Source organism: Eumetopias jubatus, unplaced genomic scaffold (genome assembly GCF_037043125.1).
Source record: "Eumetopias jubatus isolate StellerSeaLion01/CBP00866 unplaced genomic scaffold, mEumJub1_p1.0 scaffold_2, whole genome shotgun sequence".
Taxonomy (NCBI): Eukaryota; Metazoa; Chordata; class Mammalia; order Carnivora; family Otariidae; genus Eumetopias; species Eumetopias jubatus.
The window spans coordinates 108,078,247-108,095,451 of NW_028274808.1; the positions used below are offsets into that span (position 1 = coordinate 108,078,247).

General features: G+C 35.7%; 1 protein-coding gene across 1 annotated transcript in view; it reads left to right on the top strand.

Annotated features, from left to right (window-relative positions):
* The window catches only part of LOC114196665 (N-heparan sulfate sulfotransferase 4), a 256,389-nt gene that overhangs the window by 154,159 nt on the left and 85,025 nt on the right, over positions 1-17,205 (top strand). Inside the window, exons 5-6 of the mRNA XM_028087396.2 lie at positions 439-624; positions 2,485-2,613. Coding sequence (XP_027943197.1) covers positions 439-624; positions 2,485-2,613 — 315 coding nt within the window. The remainder of the gene's footprint in view (positions 1-438; positions 625-2,484; positions 2,614-17,205) is intronic.

A 17,205-nucleotide genomic window follows, 5' to 3' on the forward strand; every position in this document is an offset into this window, starting at 1 on the left:
TCATTACTTTATAGTTCATACTTACCTTTCTGGTCATCTTCAATGTTACACACACACACACACACACACACACACACACACACACACACACTCACATACAGTGTGCTCTTCCATCTCTCATATTTGGCACTTGTTCAAGTGATACTGCTTCTCTATCTGGGGAAAGTCCATGTTCTATTCCTATCTTCTTCCAAAACTTTCTGTATTCAAATTTCAGAATTAAACTCACCCACATAACACATGTCAAAGTATTTACTATTTCTATGATACCATGAGTTTTATAAGATTATGAGCTGTTGAAAGACAAAAGTTCTGTCTTAGGTTTTGGATTTCTTGTACTTAGCATAGAATTCAACATATACTAAATAATGTTTATGGAAACAATTTTAATTGGATTCGATTGACCACACTCCATGTGATGTTCTCGCTTTCTTTTAGGAACATGGAATACCTATCAACATGGGCTACGCAGTGGCACCACATCACTCAGGGGTCTACCCAGTTCATATTCAGTTGTATGAAGCTTGGAAGAAGGTCTGGAGTATTCAGGTCACCAGCACTGAAGAATATCCACATTTGAAACCTGCACGGTACCGAAAGGGCTTCATTCACAATAACATCATGGTGAGCACGTACTGCTGTGTGTAATGAAGGCTCTCAATACCTATCTGTGGAATAAATACAAGACATAACTCCAGAACTCTCTAACAGAATATCATAAGTTCCTAACATACCATGGTGGTAACTGGTCACACATTAACACATTGTTTGGCTAGTGGCTTGCTTCATAAGCTGTGGGTGGTTTTGCCAAATCTAAGACAAGCTCAAAATCCTGAAAATGAATTTCAAATAAATCATCCATGCAGTTTCTCAGTTGATGTTTTGTCTGGAGACCTTATACTTCTGGGAGTTTCTCCTTGTCTTTTGGAGTTTTCCAGGCAAAGTCCATAGATCAAGAAAATAACTCCCAAATCACTACACTATCAACAGACAGAATCAAACAAATAGCGTCTGAAAACTAAATTTACCTACTCAGTTTATTTTGGTTTTCAGACACTTGGAGTATCTTAGGATATTTTTTTCTTATTCTTCTATTTTTTTCCTTGCATTCTCTAAAAATGGAGGTAGATATATCTTTTTCCAGATTTTTATATTGAAAAAAATAATAATAATCTGATGCAACAATGGTGTATCAGTTGCTATAAATGAGAATAGAATCAAATGAGTTTTACCTGGTAATTTATAAGTACTCATTGGAATGAAAAAAAATTCTTCACTCTTCACTTTGAAATAAAATAACCCGTCTTAAAATGTCCATCTCTAATTCCAGTGCCTTAGGTTATGTTCTCATTATCAGTTGCCTAGATCATAGCAAGGGTCTACAAACTGTTCTCCCTACTTTAAATATTTACATCTTCCCAATCCATTGTTCAGATTGCTATTAGAACTATCTATCTACCAATCTTTCTTTCTATCTATCTATAAACACCTATCTAATTACTATCTAAAACCAAAGAAAATGCACTAACACACATGCCTAGCCACAGCCAGTACTAGAAGACTTTAAAAAGCCTCAGATTTAAATGGAGCCATTCATTATGCAAATAATGGTATTGACATTCATAAAAATCAAGGAGGTATGGAAAGAATTGCTCTTATATAATTTTGAATTAGAGTGAAAATACCATTTTCCCTTTATTGAGTTACATGAACATTTGACTATTATAAAATAAAACATTCATTTTAACCAATATTACATTCATCCACTTAGTTTGAATTTAATACAAACTATTATAGAAATTAAGCAAAGAATAGATAAAATTATAGTTACTCTGTTCAATTGGATGCATTTTTCCATTAGATTATAAGCAGTTTATTATTCAAAATCAACTTTTGGAATAAAATTACTTATTTGCTTTCTCTGTTGAACATTCAAATTTATAACAGAATTAACCACAGAATGTACCAGAAGCAGTCATTAGATGGTTTGACTACTACTGTGACTAAAATTTAAAATCAGAGTGTAGTAAAAACAAAATTTATAAAAGTGGAAGAAGTGATGAAAATGGACTGTTTTGAATCTTAGAAACTGAGTACCATGTAAGATTGTATTTCAGAAGCAAGGAGAGTAATGGCCCAATACCATGAAAAATGTAACTTTGGAGAATCTCTATATTTAAATTAAATTAATCCTAAGAAGACTTTTATTTTTTGGCAGTCCTTTAACATAACTGAGCTGGTGGGTGAGATTTATAGCACTTCGTGAAAATGCTTTAGCCTATATATCCTATAGCTTTGATTTGGCAACTCCTTAGTATTTACGTACTTACACCAACACCAGGTCTTCATTTCAGTAAGATTTGACTTTAGCAGCCAAGGAGAAACTCCAATAGGAAATGATAATTTGCAGACTCTGAGGTCATGAGACAGTGGGGGAGCTCATAATTAAGTAATGCATATGCTGCTTTCCCCCCTTTTCCTCAGGTCCTCCCTCGACAGACCTGCGGATTGTTCACACACACTATTTTCTACAAAGAATATCCAGGAGGACCCCAAGAATTGGATAAAAGTATCAGAGGAGGTGAACTTTTCCTCACAATCCTTCTAAACCCGGTATGTATTCTATTTATGCTTTTTATAATAACATGAGAATGTTCAAATACGTGTTTCGTTTTGTTTCTATTGCCAATCCTTTCACAAGAATAGTTGGTGAATACTAGCCCTACTAGAAGGAAATTAGACTACATCTCCAAGTTATTCCAATTTGATTTTTAATTTTTATGATCGTAAATCAAGAAAAACACAGATTTGTCAAGAAGCATATGTTGAATTTAACAACTAAATGTAATATAACATCTCAGTGCTGACTTCTATTCTTGAATTGTAGTAAAGACGTAATATGCAGCTCTCTAGCCCAAAATTAAAACATTCACAATGTCATCAGTGAATGCATATTTTGTCCATAAGTTGAGTTTGCTTCTGGCTCAAGATCTCAGTAGGCACACAATTCAGTCTCTAAAAATAATCATAATGTAAAACACATTGAAAATATGTAACTAGGTATTATCTTTGTATACCAGGGCCTCTGAGGCCCATTGTAAAAATCTCCACTAATTTTATTTGGAATCAAAATGGAAAATTTGACCCTTTTTTCTTTAATTGTGTCCTTTTATCTTTCAAAGTTTTACAGTTTTATTTCCTTTTATGTGTGTAAAAGTATATCAAGGTGGGAATATGGTATAATTAGATAATGTTGAAATTATTTCAGCTTTCTGATTTTTCTCCCATAAATGTTCCATTTCTGAGGTCTTACAAAAGCATCTCTTCTTTTACATCTTAGTGTGCCTGAAAAATATGAAGTAGCAGGTCGTATGTTATGCCCACTTTGTTTAATGTAACAAATTTTCATACTCAGAGAAAAAGATTCAGGCACTAAACAGAATGACAGCTCAGTTGTCTGTGATGAAGGTGTGTTTAAAATGAATTATTTTGATAATTTTTCTATGGTATTTTAAATTCCTGAAGAAATCAAATAAAAACCTACATTGTGTAAAAAAAATGAAAACTTACAAATTGGATTAAAGGAGTAGGGGAGTGGGGGTTAAAATGCTTTAAGTATGAACAAATATGAATAATCAAAAAACCTTTCCCTCAAATGGCATAGTTATTGAAAACAAAACAAAATTTAAACAAGGTCTGTTGTGTTGGCATGGCACTATTCTAGCGAAGAGCTTGAACTCTCTATGATCTTTTACAAGAAACCATTTCTCAGAGCTTGCTTGCTCTTCTGTAAAACAAGCTAGTTGAGCTAAATAATCCTCAATGTGCCTCAAAGGTATCCCTTATGGACATAAGTCTGAGATATTCCAATGTTTTGTGTATAATTCAAACTCATTGACACTTAAAAGATACCAGGATATCCTGTAAGTATTTTTTTGGAAATTGAGGTATGCATGTAAATGTTAATGAAAGCAAATGTGGAAAATCTTTCTGTTTACCCCTTTCCTCACTAGTTGAGGTTTTGATCTCCACAAAGGCAAGGGTCATTTTTTCATACCTTTTTCATTCCACAGCTACCCTCTTGACCCCAAATCTGCTCTACCATTTCCTGAGAGGAAGTGGATAAGCATCAGAACACTGATGATTGCCTCCCCTAAAACTCTTTCCCCCAGATCTGATTGCTATTGCTATAAATTATCTGAATACATGCCTACTTATCATTAAAGATATGGATTTAAAACTTTTTTTTTTTAATTTTGAATTCAGTACCATACCCCTCATAAAGGGTCGTTCAGGGACTCATAGTTGGTTCTTTAAATGAAATCATCATATGATGACATTGGCATCTAGTATTTCTACCAAACTTGTGAACTCACAAAACAACACTAACTACTGTAAGCGTTGCTTAAAAACATTATCACTGTCACACAGATCGATTTTAATTACAGGAGGAATGGAACAGTGGAAGAGGGATGTTTCAGGAGGCTTCTTGTATCCATTCACAACTGTGCTTGCTTTATCATTGTGAATTGATGGTGAACTCAAAATATGATACATGAATAAAGAAGAGAGACCTGGATAGACACAGCAGAAAGAGCAATGCTAGAGATGGTTAATAGTGTGGATACTATAGGATATCATGAAGTATGGTAATATGAAGCCTGTATCTGGCAAATAGTGGCCCACAAAGATGTAAAATTAAAGAACAATGTTGCTTAAAACATGGATAGTGTACACCCATAAGCAATCTTAGGGAGATGCTACTCATCGGCTCTCTAGGGAGACAAGCAGCATCTGGTGGTGGTATCCGTTAAAATGGGGATTAATTCCAGACCTTTGTAGGCAGAAGTACAAGATGTATTAGTCAGGGTTCTCCAGAGAAACAGAACCAGGAGGGTGAGGGATGGGAGGGAGATAGAGAGATTTTTTATAAAGGATTTGCTCATGTGATTATGTAGGTTGACAGGTCTCAAGATCTGCAGTTGGCAAGCTGCAGACTCAGAAGAACCAATGGTCTAGTTCTAGTACAAGTCCTGAAGACTTACCTTAGGCCTGAGAATCAAGAGAGCTGATGGTGTAGTTCCAGTCTAAAGGCTGCCAATATCAAGACCCAGGAAGAGCCAATGTTTCAATCCAAATCTGAGGGCAAGAAAACAAACAAACAATCAATATTCTAGCTCAAAGACCATCAATCAGGAGTTCCCTGTTACCCAAGGATGGTGAGCCTTTTTGTTCTAGTCAGGCCTTCAACTGATTGGATGAGGTCCACCCACATTAGGGAGAGCAATCTGCTTTACTCAGTTGACCAATTCAATTGTTTATCATCCAAAACACCCTCATAGACACACGCAAAATAATATTTGAGCAAATATCTAGTCACTCTGGGGCCCAGTCAAGCTGACACATAAATTAGCTACCACACCAGATGAGAGACTTAATGTGAACGAAATGAAATGGGCCACACTGAAAGAGGGGAGGAAGTGATGAATGAAGAAGCTTGGAATGTAAGCTTAGAAGTTTTTTGTGCATTTGTCTTATTATGAATAGAGAGGCACCTTAGGTGGTGGGCTATGGTCAACACACTGATATGGAGAAAAGAAATAAGATGCTTAATTACAGTTTCAGGTTAGATGGTTCCAGCAAGTCTGGCTAGGAATGGGCTTATGGGAATGGAGTGAGGAAAGAGGAAAACAAAAAGAGAAAATTCATACTGACCCCCAGCCCTCCCCTTTGATCTATTCTTTTTCTCCAACTTTCACTTAATTCTTTGTCAGAGTAAAAAGTATCTCTTTTACTCTTTCACCAAAATCATGCTCAAGAAAACATCTGAAAGTTCATTGATGAGAAGGTATGCTATTGATATGAGTTAATTAATATGCTAATTCTAAGAATATTTGTATTCTAACAGAGCCAGTTCCTAAAGGAGAGGTCTATGATTGCATTATTTTAGATATCAAAGTCCCTTGTGAAAATAAGTATTTATTAGGAAACATTCAATATCCATGAAATCACCTGCAGATGACCACTTCCTCTACCTACTGTTCCAAACAACTTGCAATATGGAAAAGTGATTTTTGTGAGGACTTTTAAGTAGGATAAGTGATCCCTAGTGTTAGCATAAACTCTAAAGATTAAAGGCCAATCTAGCTTTAATTTGTTTTTCTTGATGAACTATATTTTCACATCACAGAAATACTATAGTAATCATAGATATGACATCTTTCTTGTATGGTCATTTTCTCTATGGATTTGTTAAATAGTGTATAGATTCCCGTTTGTAGCATTGGGTATTTTCTATGTTGATGAATGGATGAATAAGGATATAGACAGCATGACACAAAGCTAGCCATGATAGTAAATACTCCAGAATAATATTAATATCCAGTTTTTCTTAGTACATTAGAATGATAGACAAAATCTAGCAAGATGAAAATTAATAGGAAATCATGCAAACCCCCAAAATTATTTTCAAAGAAAATAGTGGTATAATTTCAATATTATATAAGGATAAATATTGTATAAGGGTAGATTAAATCTGCCAGAAAGTTGTATGGGTTGCATCATGACATAATAAGTTCCTTGTCATTGAAGTTCCCAAACAGAAATGTTATAAGAATATGGAATCTATGATTTGAACATCTCATTTGATGCTTACAAATCTATGATTCTATTCTTACTCAACTAGACATGGGGTATATCTCTTTCATTGTAAAACATTAAAACATATAAAGTAGGTTTAATGTTAAATATTACAAACCAGCATTATAAATTGGTTATAATCTGTGATTGTAAGGTCAGAGGAAAAGAAGAAAGAGTAACTTATCAACACGTATACAAATACGAGAAGAGACAAAATGGAAAGTAATTCAGTGGTGGATGTATTAAGGGAAATGTATTGAGAAGAAAAAAAAATTTTACATCATCAGTATACTGAAAGAAATATTACTGCTGGATTTTGCAGAACTATTTTGAATAGATTGGTACTGTCTGGATTCATTTGTATGTAAACATCCTATGAGGCTAATAAAAGCTGGAAAAAGTATATGAGGGAATGTCCTGGAATCTCCCTCTCTAGAGTACTTTAAAATAGAATCAACAACTATAAAGTTCTTTCTTTTTGCCTTGGGAGTTCATCTGCCTAAACGAAGGGAACTGGATTAAATAACCTTGAAAAGTTCCACATATTTTTTTTCCTGGTTTATAACTTCCACAACTCTGCTCTGAAGCCAAAAAGGCACAAACCTTTCTGCACAAAAGGACCCATAAATACACAGAACAAACTGGTGTTGCCAGTGGGTAGGAAGGGTGGGGATGGACAAAATGGATGAAGAGAATGAGAGGCACAGGCTTCCAGTTACAGAATTACTTAGTCATGGGGATGAAAGGCACCGGATAGGAAATAGAGTCAGTAGTGTTATAATAGCACTGTAGAGTGACAATGGTAGCTATACTTGTGGTGAGCTTAGCATGACATAGAGACTTGTCTAATCACTACGGGTACACCTGAAACTAATGTAACGTTGTGTGTTAACTATACTTCACTTTTTTAAAAAAAATGATATCATAACACAAAAGGGGTTGGGGGGAGCATGAACCACACCAAGACCAGGGCAGTTTCATTGTCTAGTTTCCGACTTAGGGATTCACATTATTTTGTATTGTTCCCTCTAGAATAAACCTGTATCATTTCTGTACTCAAAAGTCTCTAATATTTTTTCTTTATGTATTTTCAAGGTTTTGGGTGGTTTTATTGTTTTTTTGGGGGGGTTGGTAACTCTAGCTGGCATCCTGCTTCTTTGCTTATTTTATAAAATATGTCATTATTTTCTGGGATGCCTGGCTGACTCAGTTGGAAGAAGCATGGAACTCTTGGCCTTGGGGTAATGAGTTTGAGCCCCATGTTGTGTGTAGAGATTACTAAAATAAACAAACTTTAAAAAAAGTAAATTAAATTAAATATGTCACTACTTCCTAATCTACCAAAGACAGAAAATACAAATCGGAATATATTTTACATCTTGACTCACATATGAACTCCTGTTACTCTTGTGTGTTAGATCTTTTGATTCAGCAAACTGCGAAGAATAGGATTTTTTGATTTCCTTCAATACCAACTTGTTTTGCCCAAATGAATCTAACAACTGGAAATTAAATGCTATGAGGGCCATTTGAATGGCATTTCAAAAGAATAGCTAGGCATCTGTCCACTTAACATTCAGATAACTTCCTCCTATTTTTCTTAGATTCTATCATGACCTCATCACATATTGATATTTTCCTGCACTGCTCCACACTTGTCAAATAGTAACGTATTTCCCTGGTGCTGAATCCTTCCTGTATTTTCAATATAATCTTTGTTCAGACAGGAAGAAATATAATTTAATCATGTATGAGGTGAGACAGCTTATACCAGGTAACCCACCATCATTCAAGTCGACACACTACCCTATAAAATATGCAGCAACTGACAATAATAAAGGAAGTCTGGAGTCTTATCAGATGGTGTCACCAGTAACTATAAAAGCTTGAAATGAGTATGTTCTACTGGACTGAATTTTTTTAACTCCTTTTAATTTTGTGCTACACAAAGAACAATATGAACATAGAATTTTCTAAGTTTCTTAGCAGATAAACTTTAAAATGTTCAGATTCTAGAATGTTTTAAAATGGGAGTACTGGGGTCAGGAAATCTATGTTTTCTGAAGTTCAAAGCAGTGTCCAGACTAACTAACCCTTGCCTGTATTTTGGCCAATTGCAAATCCAGGTGAAGAAAAAAATATGTGCCCGAAAGAGCAGTGTACTGGAAATTGACGGTAGAGTATAATGGAACTGCAGTGATATACTTCTCCATGTGCTGTCTGCTGAACTTTCATACTCCGAGGCTGCTTAATGAGCTTTCCTTCTTTGTGTATATCAATCTCCAAGTTTGTGGAATCTAATAGCAGGTGCAGTACATTTTTGGATTAGTGCTGGCTCTTAAGACAAAGTAGGTAAGGCATAAGAAAACATCAGCATGAATAGCCTGAACCAAACTTTAAGTTCTTTTAGTGCTGAACTAATACAGAATCAGATATGTAAGATAATTCCCAGAAACATATTTTATGTGCAGCACAATAGAAAATGCAAGAAACATCCCAAGGCTATTTTACAGCAGATTATAAAGAATTACTGATTACTGATATCAAGACATCCAAGTATTCTTTGATGATCTTGATTTTGATTTCTTATAAATGCCGTGCTTTATAGAAAATTGTAACAATCAAATAATATTTCATGTAGAACAAACAATTACATATTCTGTCAAAATATACTTCTCTACAAAATAATATATTAATAATTCTAACTCGGGGTCACAGGAGATTTTTACATGTGTTCCGCACTGTTTATTTAAAATAAATAAACAAATAAATTGACTTCTAACTGCTCTACTATCGTGAAGTCTGCTTCTTATCTGGGCAGGGATTTTGAAGCAATTAGTGTTACCGGGAGCTGTGGGGCATAGAGCCTGGAAGAACAGCCACCAACTGTGAAAAGAATGGACCCCTGTAGAGTATATAGATTGTGGAAAATTCTATTTCCACTCACTGAAAGATCTACAGTCACCTCTTTTTTTCCTTTATCTGTTTTTTTTTCCTTAAAGATTTGCAGGACTAACCTTTACAAAAGGACATAAATCACCACTTCTGAAGTGATTCACACTCACAGCAGGGACTTTGTAAAATCTGGAGTCACCTAAGATCTGTGGCCTCACTATGTATGATAGTATTCTTTCTATTCACACCGAAAATCAGGATCAGAGTTAATACAAGGATCTAGAGATTGTGAAGAAATTTTGCTCTTTTCTAATTTGGCGGGTAGTGCAGTTTTTGTTTAATTTGCCATAGTAGGATTTACACAGAAATTAGAACAGAACATTTTTGTCTTCTAAACCTGAACTCTCTCTTCATCAAATAAGAGGAAGATTGCTATTATTCTGTAGACATGCTTCTTTCTAATGCAATGGTTGCTACAGATCTTGATGGAATATAATTTACATTCATATATATATTTCTGGACCATGAACAAATACATAAAATTGCTTTGGTTTTTTTCAATTTTGTTTCCCTATAAAAATAAATGAAAATGGCAATATTTTATTGGGAAAGTCTATTTTATCTAGCGTAACTAGATAATTTAGTTTTCCCAATGCATGTTATGAAAGGTGGTGGAATAGCTCTTTAGCATAAATAAATTTTCAACAGCAAAAAATACAACCTCCTATTTATGTGGATGTTAGTCAATAGATAAACCTTTTTTCCCTTTTCTTTATTTTGAAGCTTGTATTATGGAAGTATTAGGTGCATAATGTTCTTGACATTCAGGGATAGTTTGGAGGCAAAATCAGTCAATTTGTGGTAATAAGAAAAAAAAATAAAACCTCTCTGCATCACTGTTTATATGGCTTAGTGGGTTGGTGGGATAGTAGGAAGGTAAGTGGGTTTTGTAGGACTTCACAATGTGTGCTTTTTTCGGTTTGTGAGTTTTCACCTCATTCTTGATTTTATCATCTCTTTCACAAATTATGTAACACCTATTTCAATACACCTTGTTTCTTTTTCTTCATATTTTTTCCTAATTTTGAAGTACAGTGAAGTAGAAAGGCCATTTGTATCACTTTATTTCACTTTGTTTATTCCTACTTCATTTTCCCCTGGTGATTCTGAGGAGTCAGACTAATGGGAAGATAAAAATATGAGCTCTTTCCTAAAACATGTTGGTATTTTCATATTTTTTTAATTAACTGGAGACCAAATTATTTAGTCTCAATTTTCCATTAGTGGTTGCATGCTGATATAATGAGTATTTATGTAAATACTTAATTAACTGGTATCCATTGAGGAACTGAAAAGAAAAAGTCTTACAATTTCTATCCTTAGTCTAAAGGATAGACAGAAGGCCAAAAAGATTCTATCACTAAAGTTAGCTTGAGTTGACATTTATTTGTTAAATTTTTATTTGAGATTGACCTAGTCTTAAATGTAAGAATTATTGATAAATATAATTGGAAATCTGGTGCTTAATTTATAATGAATTGTTACAGTTGCTTAGAGGGCAAACCCCCACTGCTATTTTTATCTCAATCATTTCATTTCTTTTTTTATTCGATTTTTTAAGGAGATCATCCTGATGACACTATCAGTTAGTTCTAATGTGTGGATATTCATACATGTGCATGACTCAGTCAAGGAATGCACGGGAATGCTGTCCAGAGGAATTGATATTTAGTAGAGATTCATCAGACAAATGAGGTGGCATGGTGGGGCTGTGGAGTGGGAGTATGCAGTAGGAGGTTTTCCAGTCAGAGAGAAGAGATATAGAAAGTTAGAGAGGGTAAAATAGCCATCACAAGTTTGGGAACTGTACATGTTTGGGTTTTGCAGGAGTACGAGATGAAGATAAAGTTCTAAGAGTAGGTAAGAGTAAGATCATAAAAGTTTTGCATGACATGTTAACAGTTTGAATATTATTATTCTGTTGTAGGAAGGGAAGGAATTTGAGCAAGGGAGTGACAGAATCAAATATTAACCGTTATTTGTAATTTTAGCCGACATTTCAGGGTCTGTCCTATATAGAGGATATTAGTATACACTCCGCCTTATGCTGACAGTACTTTGTGCCTCCACCTCACTCTTTCTCCCTCAGATTTCATCTCTACTGTCTCTTCCTCACCTGGGCTCTCACAGGTTTAGGACATGACTCAGCTGCTACATATACACATGGAGCCACATACGCAACACGGCTTGCAGTGTTATCTTTATGTTTCGTGAGTATTCTCTTTCTCACCTGTGCCATATGCACCCCCAGGCGTGAAGTGTTGGCTTCATAAGTATTTGTTGAATAAACCCATAAATGGGTTATAGCATCACAGCTGCATCTGTCTACCATGTGCTGTTTCATACAAGTTGTTAGAGCAGTGTCAGAAGCAAAGGGAAAGGAAGGGAGAACGAGCGAGTAGAAAGGAAAGTAGAGGGAGGGGAGAGGTGACAAAGAAAGGAGAGGGGGTATATGGAAAGAAAGGGAAGAAAGGGAAGGGGAGGGAAAGTAAGGGAAAGAATCAAGGATGGAAAGAAGAAAAAAATGGAAAACCATTCCTTTCTCTTTCATCAAATCAGATGGGCTGCAGGAATGTAACTTATCTAGTAACCGAAATTCAGAAGATCTTATTTTATTTTATTACTTTTATTAATTATAAGGAAAAGTCATATAATATTCCTAAGGCTTCCGAATTTCTCTGTGAAATGGGGAAAATAATGTTAGTCCCTTTGATGTTTTACACAGATAGTATGAAATGTGATTTTAAAAAGTAAGTGCTTTGATTTTTCAGAGAAAACATAAATAATTTGGATAGAATTCTTGTTTCAAAAAGTATGAGTATATATCATTTTTATTATCAAATGATATTTGAGGTGTGTTAGCAGCCCATAAACTCTGGGTTTATTTACAGTTTGAATTTTGCTTGATTGTTTCTCCCTGCTGGAACACATAAATCAGGGGATAAAGACATTCTCTTTTTACCAAGGCTTTTAGTTCATTATGTTTTGCTTCTGAAAACATTCTTGGTTGTGTTACTTTATTGTGCTTTCTGAACTATTTTTAAATGATAACATTTCTATCATGATTCTTTATTCCAGTGAAACAAGTTGAGTCATCAAATGCAGTGCTTTCTTGGCCAGTCAAGACTGCTTTTATAATTTGGTTTTGGTGTCTACCAAAGTACCTCAGATGTTTTTGTCAAAGGTTTTTGGTTTTGTGGTTAGTGTTGCTGGTTATATTATTATTATTAACAATAGAGAGGTTTTCTGGAAACACTAGGTCCATACTTTTTTTAATACTTTATAGTGAACATTGTCTGTTGTGGAAATTTTGCTCAAGTGAGGAATACATAGAATTATAGCAATCTCTGTATTTAGTACATAAAAATTAATTATATGAAAAATGGAAGACTTCCCAATTGTTACATAATTATAGATAATTTAGATGAATGAGTTGAACTCAATAGAAAGAAGAAAACCCAATCCCACAGACTAAATAGAAAACTCTAGACTGGATTTCATTACTTATCACAAAGGGAAAGGATACTCTTCATGTCTACAATCATTGATCCTATAGATCTGTCTCCATTGAACTTCACACCTAACAGAACAGTCAGCGTTCAATTACCTCTGTGAAAATATTAACTAAAACTAGAGAAGGAGCCAAGAGATTTAGAAGTAAAGAAAAGGTCGTGTTCTTGTAAACGGCAAGTTCACAACTGCCAACATCCTTTAGAACTATGTGAAAATTACTAGCTTAAACAATGTAAAATATTCCAAGCATGAAGTGTTTCCCTGATTTATAATTGTCACTTTTAACACAATTTAAGGTATCCAATAATGGCATTCAAAGTATAAAGTGTAAGTAGCGGAATTTTGCTCCTTCTTGAAGCTGTTATTATATCCACTTAAATTCTTTTTCACACACAGGTACACATTCAAACCAAATGTGAATAAAAGATGTGACTTGAAAATTGCCATCCGCCTGAAATTTCTTTTCAGAAGTCCATTCTATGGTTCACTTAAACAACTTGCTCAAGCAATCAAATCTATATAGGCAGAGCTTTCTACATGGGCTGATATGTTACGCTCATAAACAGAGAGTTTAAGAATTATGAGCTATTTAGAGAAATAAAAAAGAAACTTAAACATATCACATTGCTCCGAATTGGAAGTAGCTTTTATCCTATCCTTTGCTAAATGCTTCTTTAAAAAGTATATGCTGTAGCATATAATGACTCTTGAACCTTTAGTAATTTAGATTTTGAAAGAAAAACTCATCTATAAGCAAGCACAGCCATAGTGACTCACAGTGCAAGGAACCATTGGCTGAATTATTATGGTTTTGGTAATGACTTTCTAGTGAGCAAACTCCCAGTAACATCGGGATACATTACTTTTACAAGATGTGCCCGTAGTAGGTCCTATTACACATCTGTTGAATAAATAAGTCCATCAGTAAGTACTGCCAACCCTACTTCCAAAATATATCCCAATTAGTGCTTTTTTCTTTCCATCTCCACAGTGAGCCTACAAGACAGTGGCTCCATTATCTCTTTCCCAGACAACTGCCACCATTCTGACCACACAGAATCCATTATTCCAAGAGCAGTCAGGGTGATGTTGTTAAATGCACAATAAAGCATGTCACAGCCATTCTTAAAGCCCTCCAGTGGCATCTCATTTAATCTTAGAGTAAAATTCAAGTTCTGGCCATCTTCTCTGCACTTATCAAGTTCCATTCTGTCCTTTACTTACTACACTCCAACCACACTATCCCTATTTCTGTACAGTTTAAATATGCCAAGATTGTTTGCCCATCAGGGCTTTTGTGCTTCTGGCACCTTGCTTGGAACAAGCGGCTTCCAGAAATCTGTACGTCTGCTTTCTTTTGCCTTCCATGTCTCAGGTCAAACATCACTTCCTCGGAGAGTGGTTGCCTGACCTTTACCCAGTAACCATCTATCACTTAAATGTCTTATTTTTTCGTGGCAGCTATTACTCTCTGAAGCTATCCTGTTGACTTATGTGTTCACCATCTGTCTCTTTCCCCCAATTCCATTTCCCGTCCTTCTGCAACCAAGGACCTACTCCACATTAGCTCCACGAGTCCAGCAACATTTATTTTGGGGTGGAGGGTGCAGGGAGGATATGAGTGGCATAGATATGGCTAAACCACTTGATTGTTAACCACTGTATATCCCTGGATAGATGTCTTTGTGAGCTTTAGCAGTGATCTTTAGCCAAAGATTTGAAATGTTAATGTGCAATTGAAAACAATTCTATATTTTGATCACTGTCTGCTTGTTTGTTTTGGCACACACATGTAACTGTGATTTTTATGGGAAACAACATATACTTGAAGTGCTTTATAATGTTTATACAAATATGACTTAAAGTAATATTTGATTTTATCTTACCAAACTGGTTACATTAATGTCTGCCTAAAGTTAGAAAAACATAACTAGTAATAATTTCCTAAGAAACACAAATCTGGGGGTGCCTGGATTGCTCAGTCAGTTAAGCTCTGCTTTCAGCTCGTCATGATCCCGGGGTCCCGGGATGAGTCCCGCATCGGGCTCCCTTGCTTGGTGGGGAGCCTGCTTCTACCTCTCTCTCTGCCTGCTGCTCCCCCTGCTTGTGCCCTCTTGCTCTCACTCTGTCAAACAAATAAATAAAATCTAAAAAATAAAATAAAAGAAATACAAATCTAAATCTGAGATATGAGGGTAAATCTGTAAAAATTCCTGTGATATCCAAGCCATTTTCAACACCCACTCAAATATTATTATTATTTTATTATATTATTTTTAATATGATGAAGTGCTCTTTGTTCAATTTATAGTAAATAGCTAGCTAGTACTTATTCAATGTTTACTCTACTTAATATTCTAAATGATTTACATGTATTAACTCATGTAATCCTTCCAACAACCATATGAAGCGGATGCTATTATTATCTCCATTTTCTAAATGAGGAAACGATCCAGAAGAAGTTAACTAATCTAGTATCACGCAGCTAGGAGATGGGAGAACTGCAAGTTTCACTTAGGAAGTCGTCGCTCTTTTCGCAGTACATTTTGCTGTCTTTCCTAGTCAGACAACTGTCAAAATAATAATATAACTTGGGAAAAATCTGTCTCTTTGAGGGAAAGTGATCTTAGCAGCAATAACCGTAGTCCATCAACTTCCAGGGTTGGATACGTTTGCATCACTGCAGAACTATATAAACGTTTCAGAGTTCCGTGCTCCATGAAAGCTGTAGGCGCCTCGATTCATTTAATAAGCACCTATTAAATACTGTTAGCGTTATCAGACAAATAAGAAAACAAGGGTACAGTCCTCATAGACTGGTGGAAGAAATAAACATAAAACAAAAAATTTGGACAAAGTTTGATGAACGCTATTTTAAAAAGGAATAAAGGGGCACCTGGGTGGCTGTCAGTTAAGCATCCGACTCTTGATCCTAGCTCAGGTCTCAATCTCAGGGTGGTGAGTTCAAGTCCCAAGTTGGGCTCCACATTTAGCATGGAATAGCGAGTGACTTTTGACAATGTGACTTTTGAGCTAGACAGAGTATATAGAATTTTGACTGTCATTGAAGGAAAGGGTGTTTCATGCTAACAGGAAGCTAACGAGCTAATGAGTTGAAGGCATATAGGGAAAGAACAATAGAAAGAAGAATAAGAGTGAAAGGAGGGGAAGGAGGCGGGAAGAGTCCTTGGGGTTACACTGCACAGGTGTTTATACATCACGCATAAGGGCACTCGAGTGGGTGAGTGACATGATACTCAGGTTTAGAAATAAAGTGAATATCCTTATTTCTTAATATTCAAGCTATTCCATCAAAATGGTGATCTTCTTGAGAAAGGATATTTTTTTCTTTTGTGAGACTAGGAGTAAATAAACAAGGTTCTAACAAGGTCCCTTGTTAGAACCTTCAAAAAACTGTCCTCACCTCAATAATAAACAAAACTTGTTAGTCCTTCGCTCACAAAAAAAGAGGCCATAGTTTGAATGTGTTATCCTTTCTTACAGGCTGTCTTTGCAAAATGAACAATCTCAGGACTTCAAATTAACCTTTTTATTTTTTTTTAATTTTATTTGTTTATTTGACAGGGAGAGAGCACCAGGGGGAGAGGCAGGCAGAGGGAGAAGGAAGGGCAGGCTCCCCGTGGAGCAGGGAGCCCAACGCTGGGCTCGATCCCAGGACCCGGGATCATGACCTCAGCCTAAGACAGATGCTTAACCGACTGAGCCACCCAGGCGCCCCTCCCCCGCACTTTTTTTTAAGGCTTCCCATTAAATATCACTTCCTCAGAGAGGCCTGCTTTTATTTTTTATTTTTAATTTTTTAAAGATTTTATTTATTTATTTGACAGAGAGAGACACAGTGAGAGAGGGAACACAAGCAGGGGGAGTGGGAGAGGGAGAAGCAGGCTTCCCACTGAGCAGGGAGCCCGATGGATCCCAGGACTCTGAGATCATGACCTGAGCCAAAGGCAGACGCTTAACTGACTGAGCCACCCAGGCGCCCCAGATTAGCCTTTTTAAATTAATTAATTTAAATTAATACCGTATAACAATGGAAACACTGCAGTTTTGAACCCACAGTCTTTGTGGGGTTTTTCC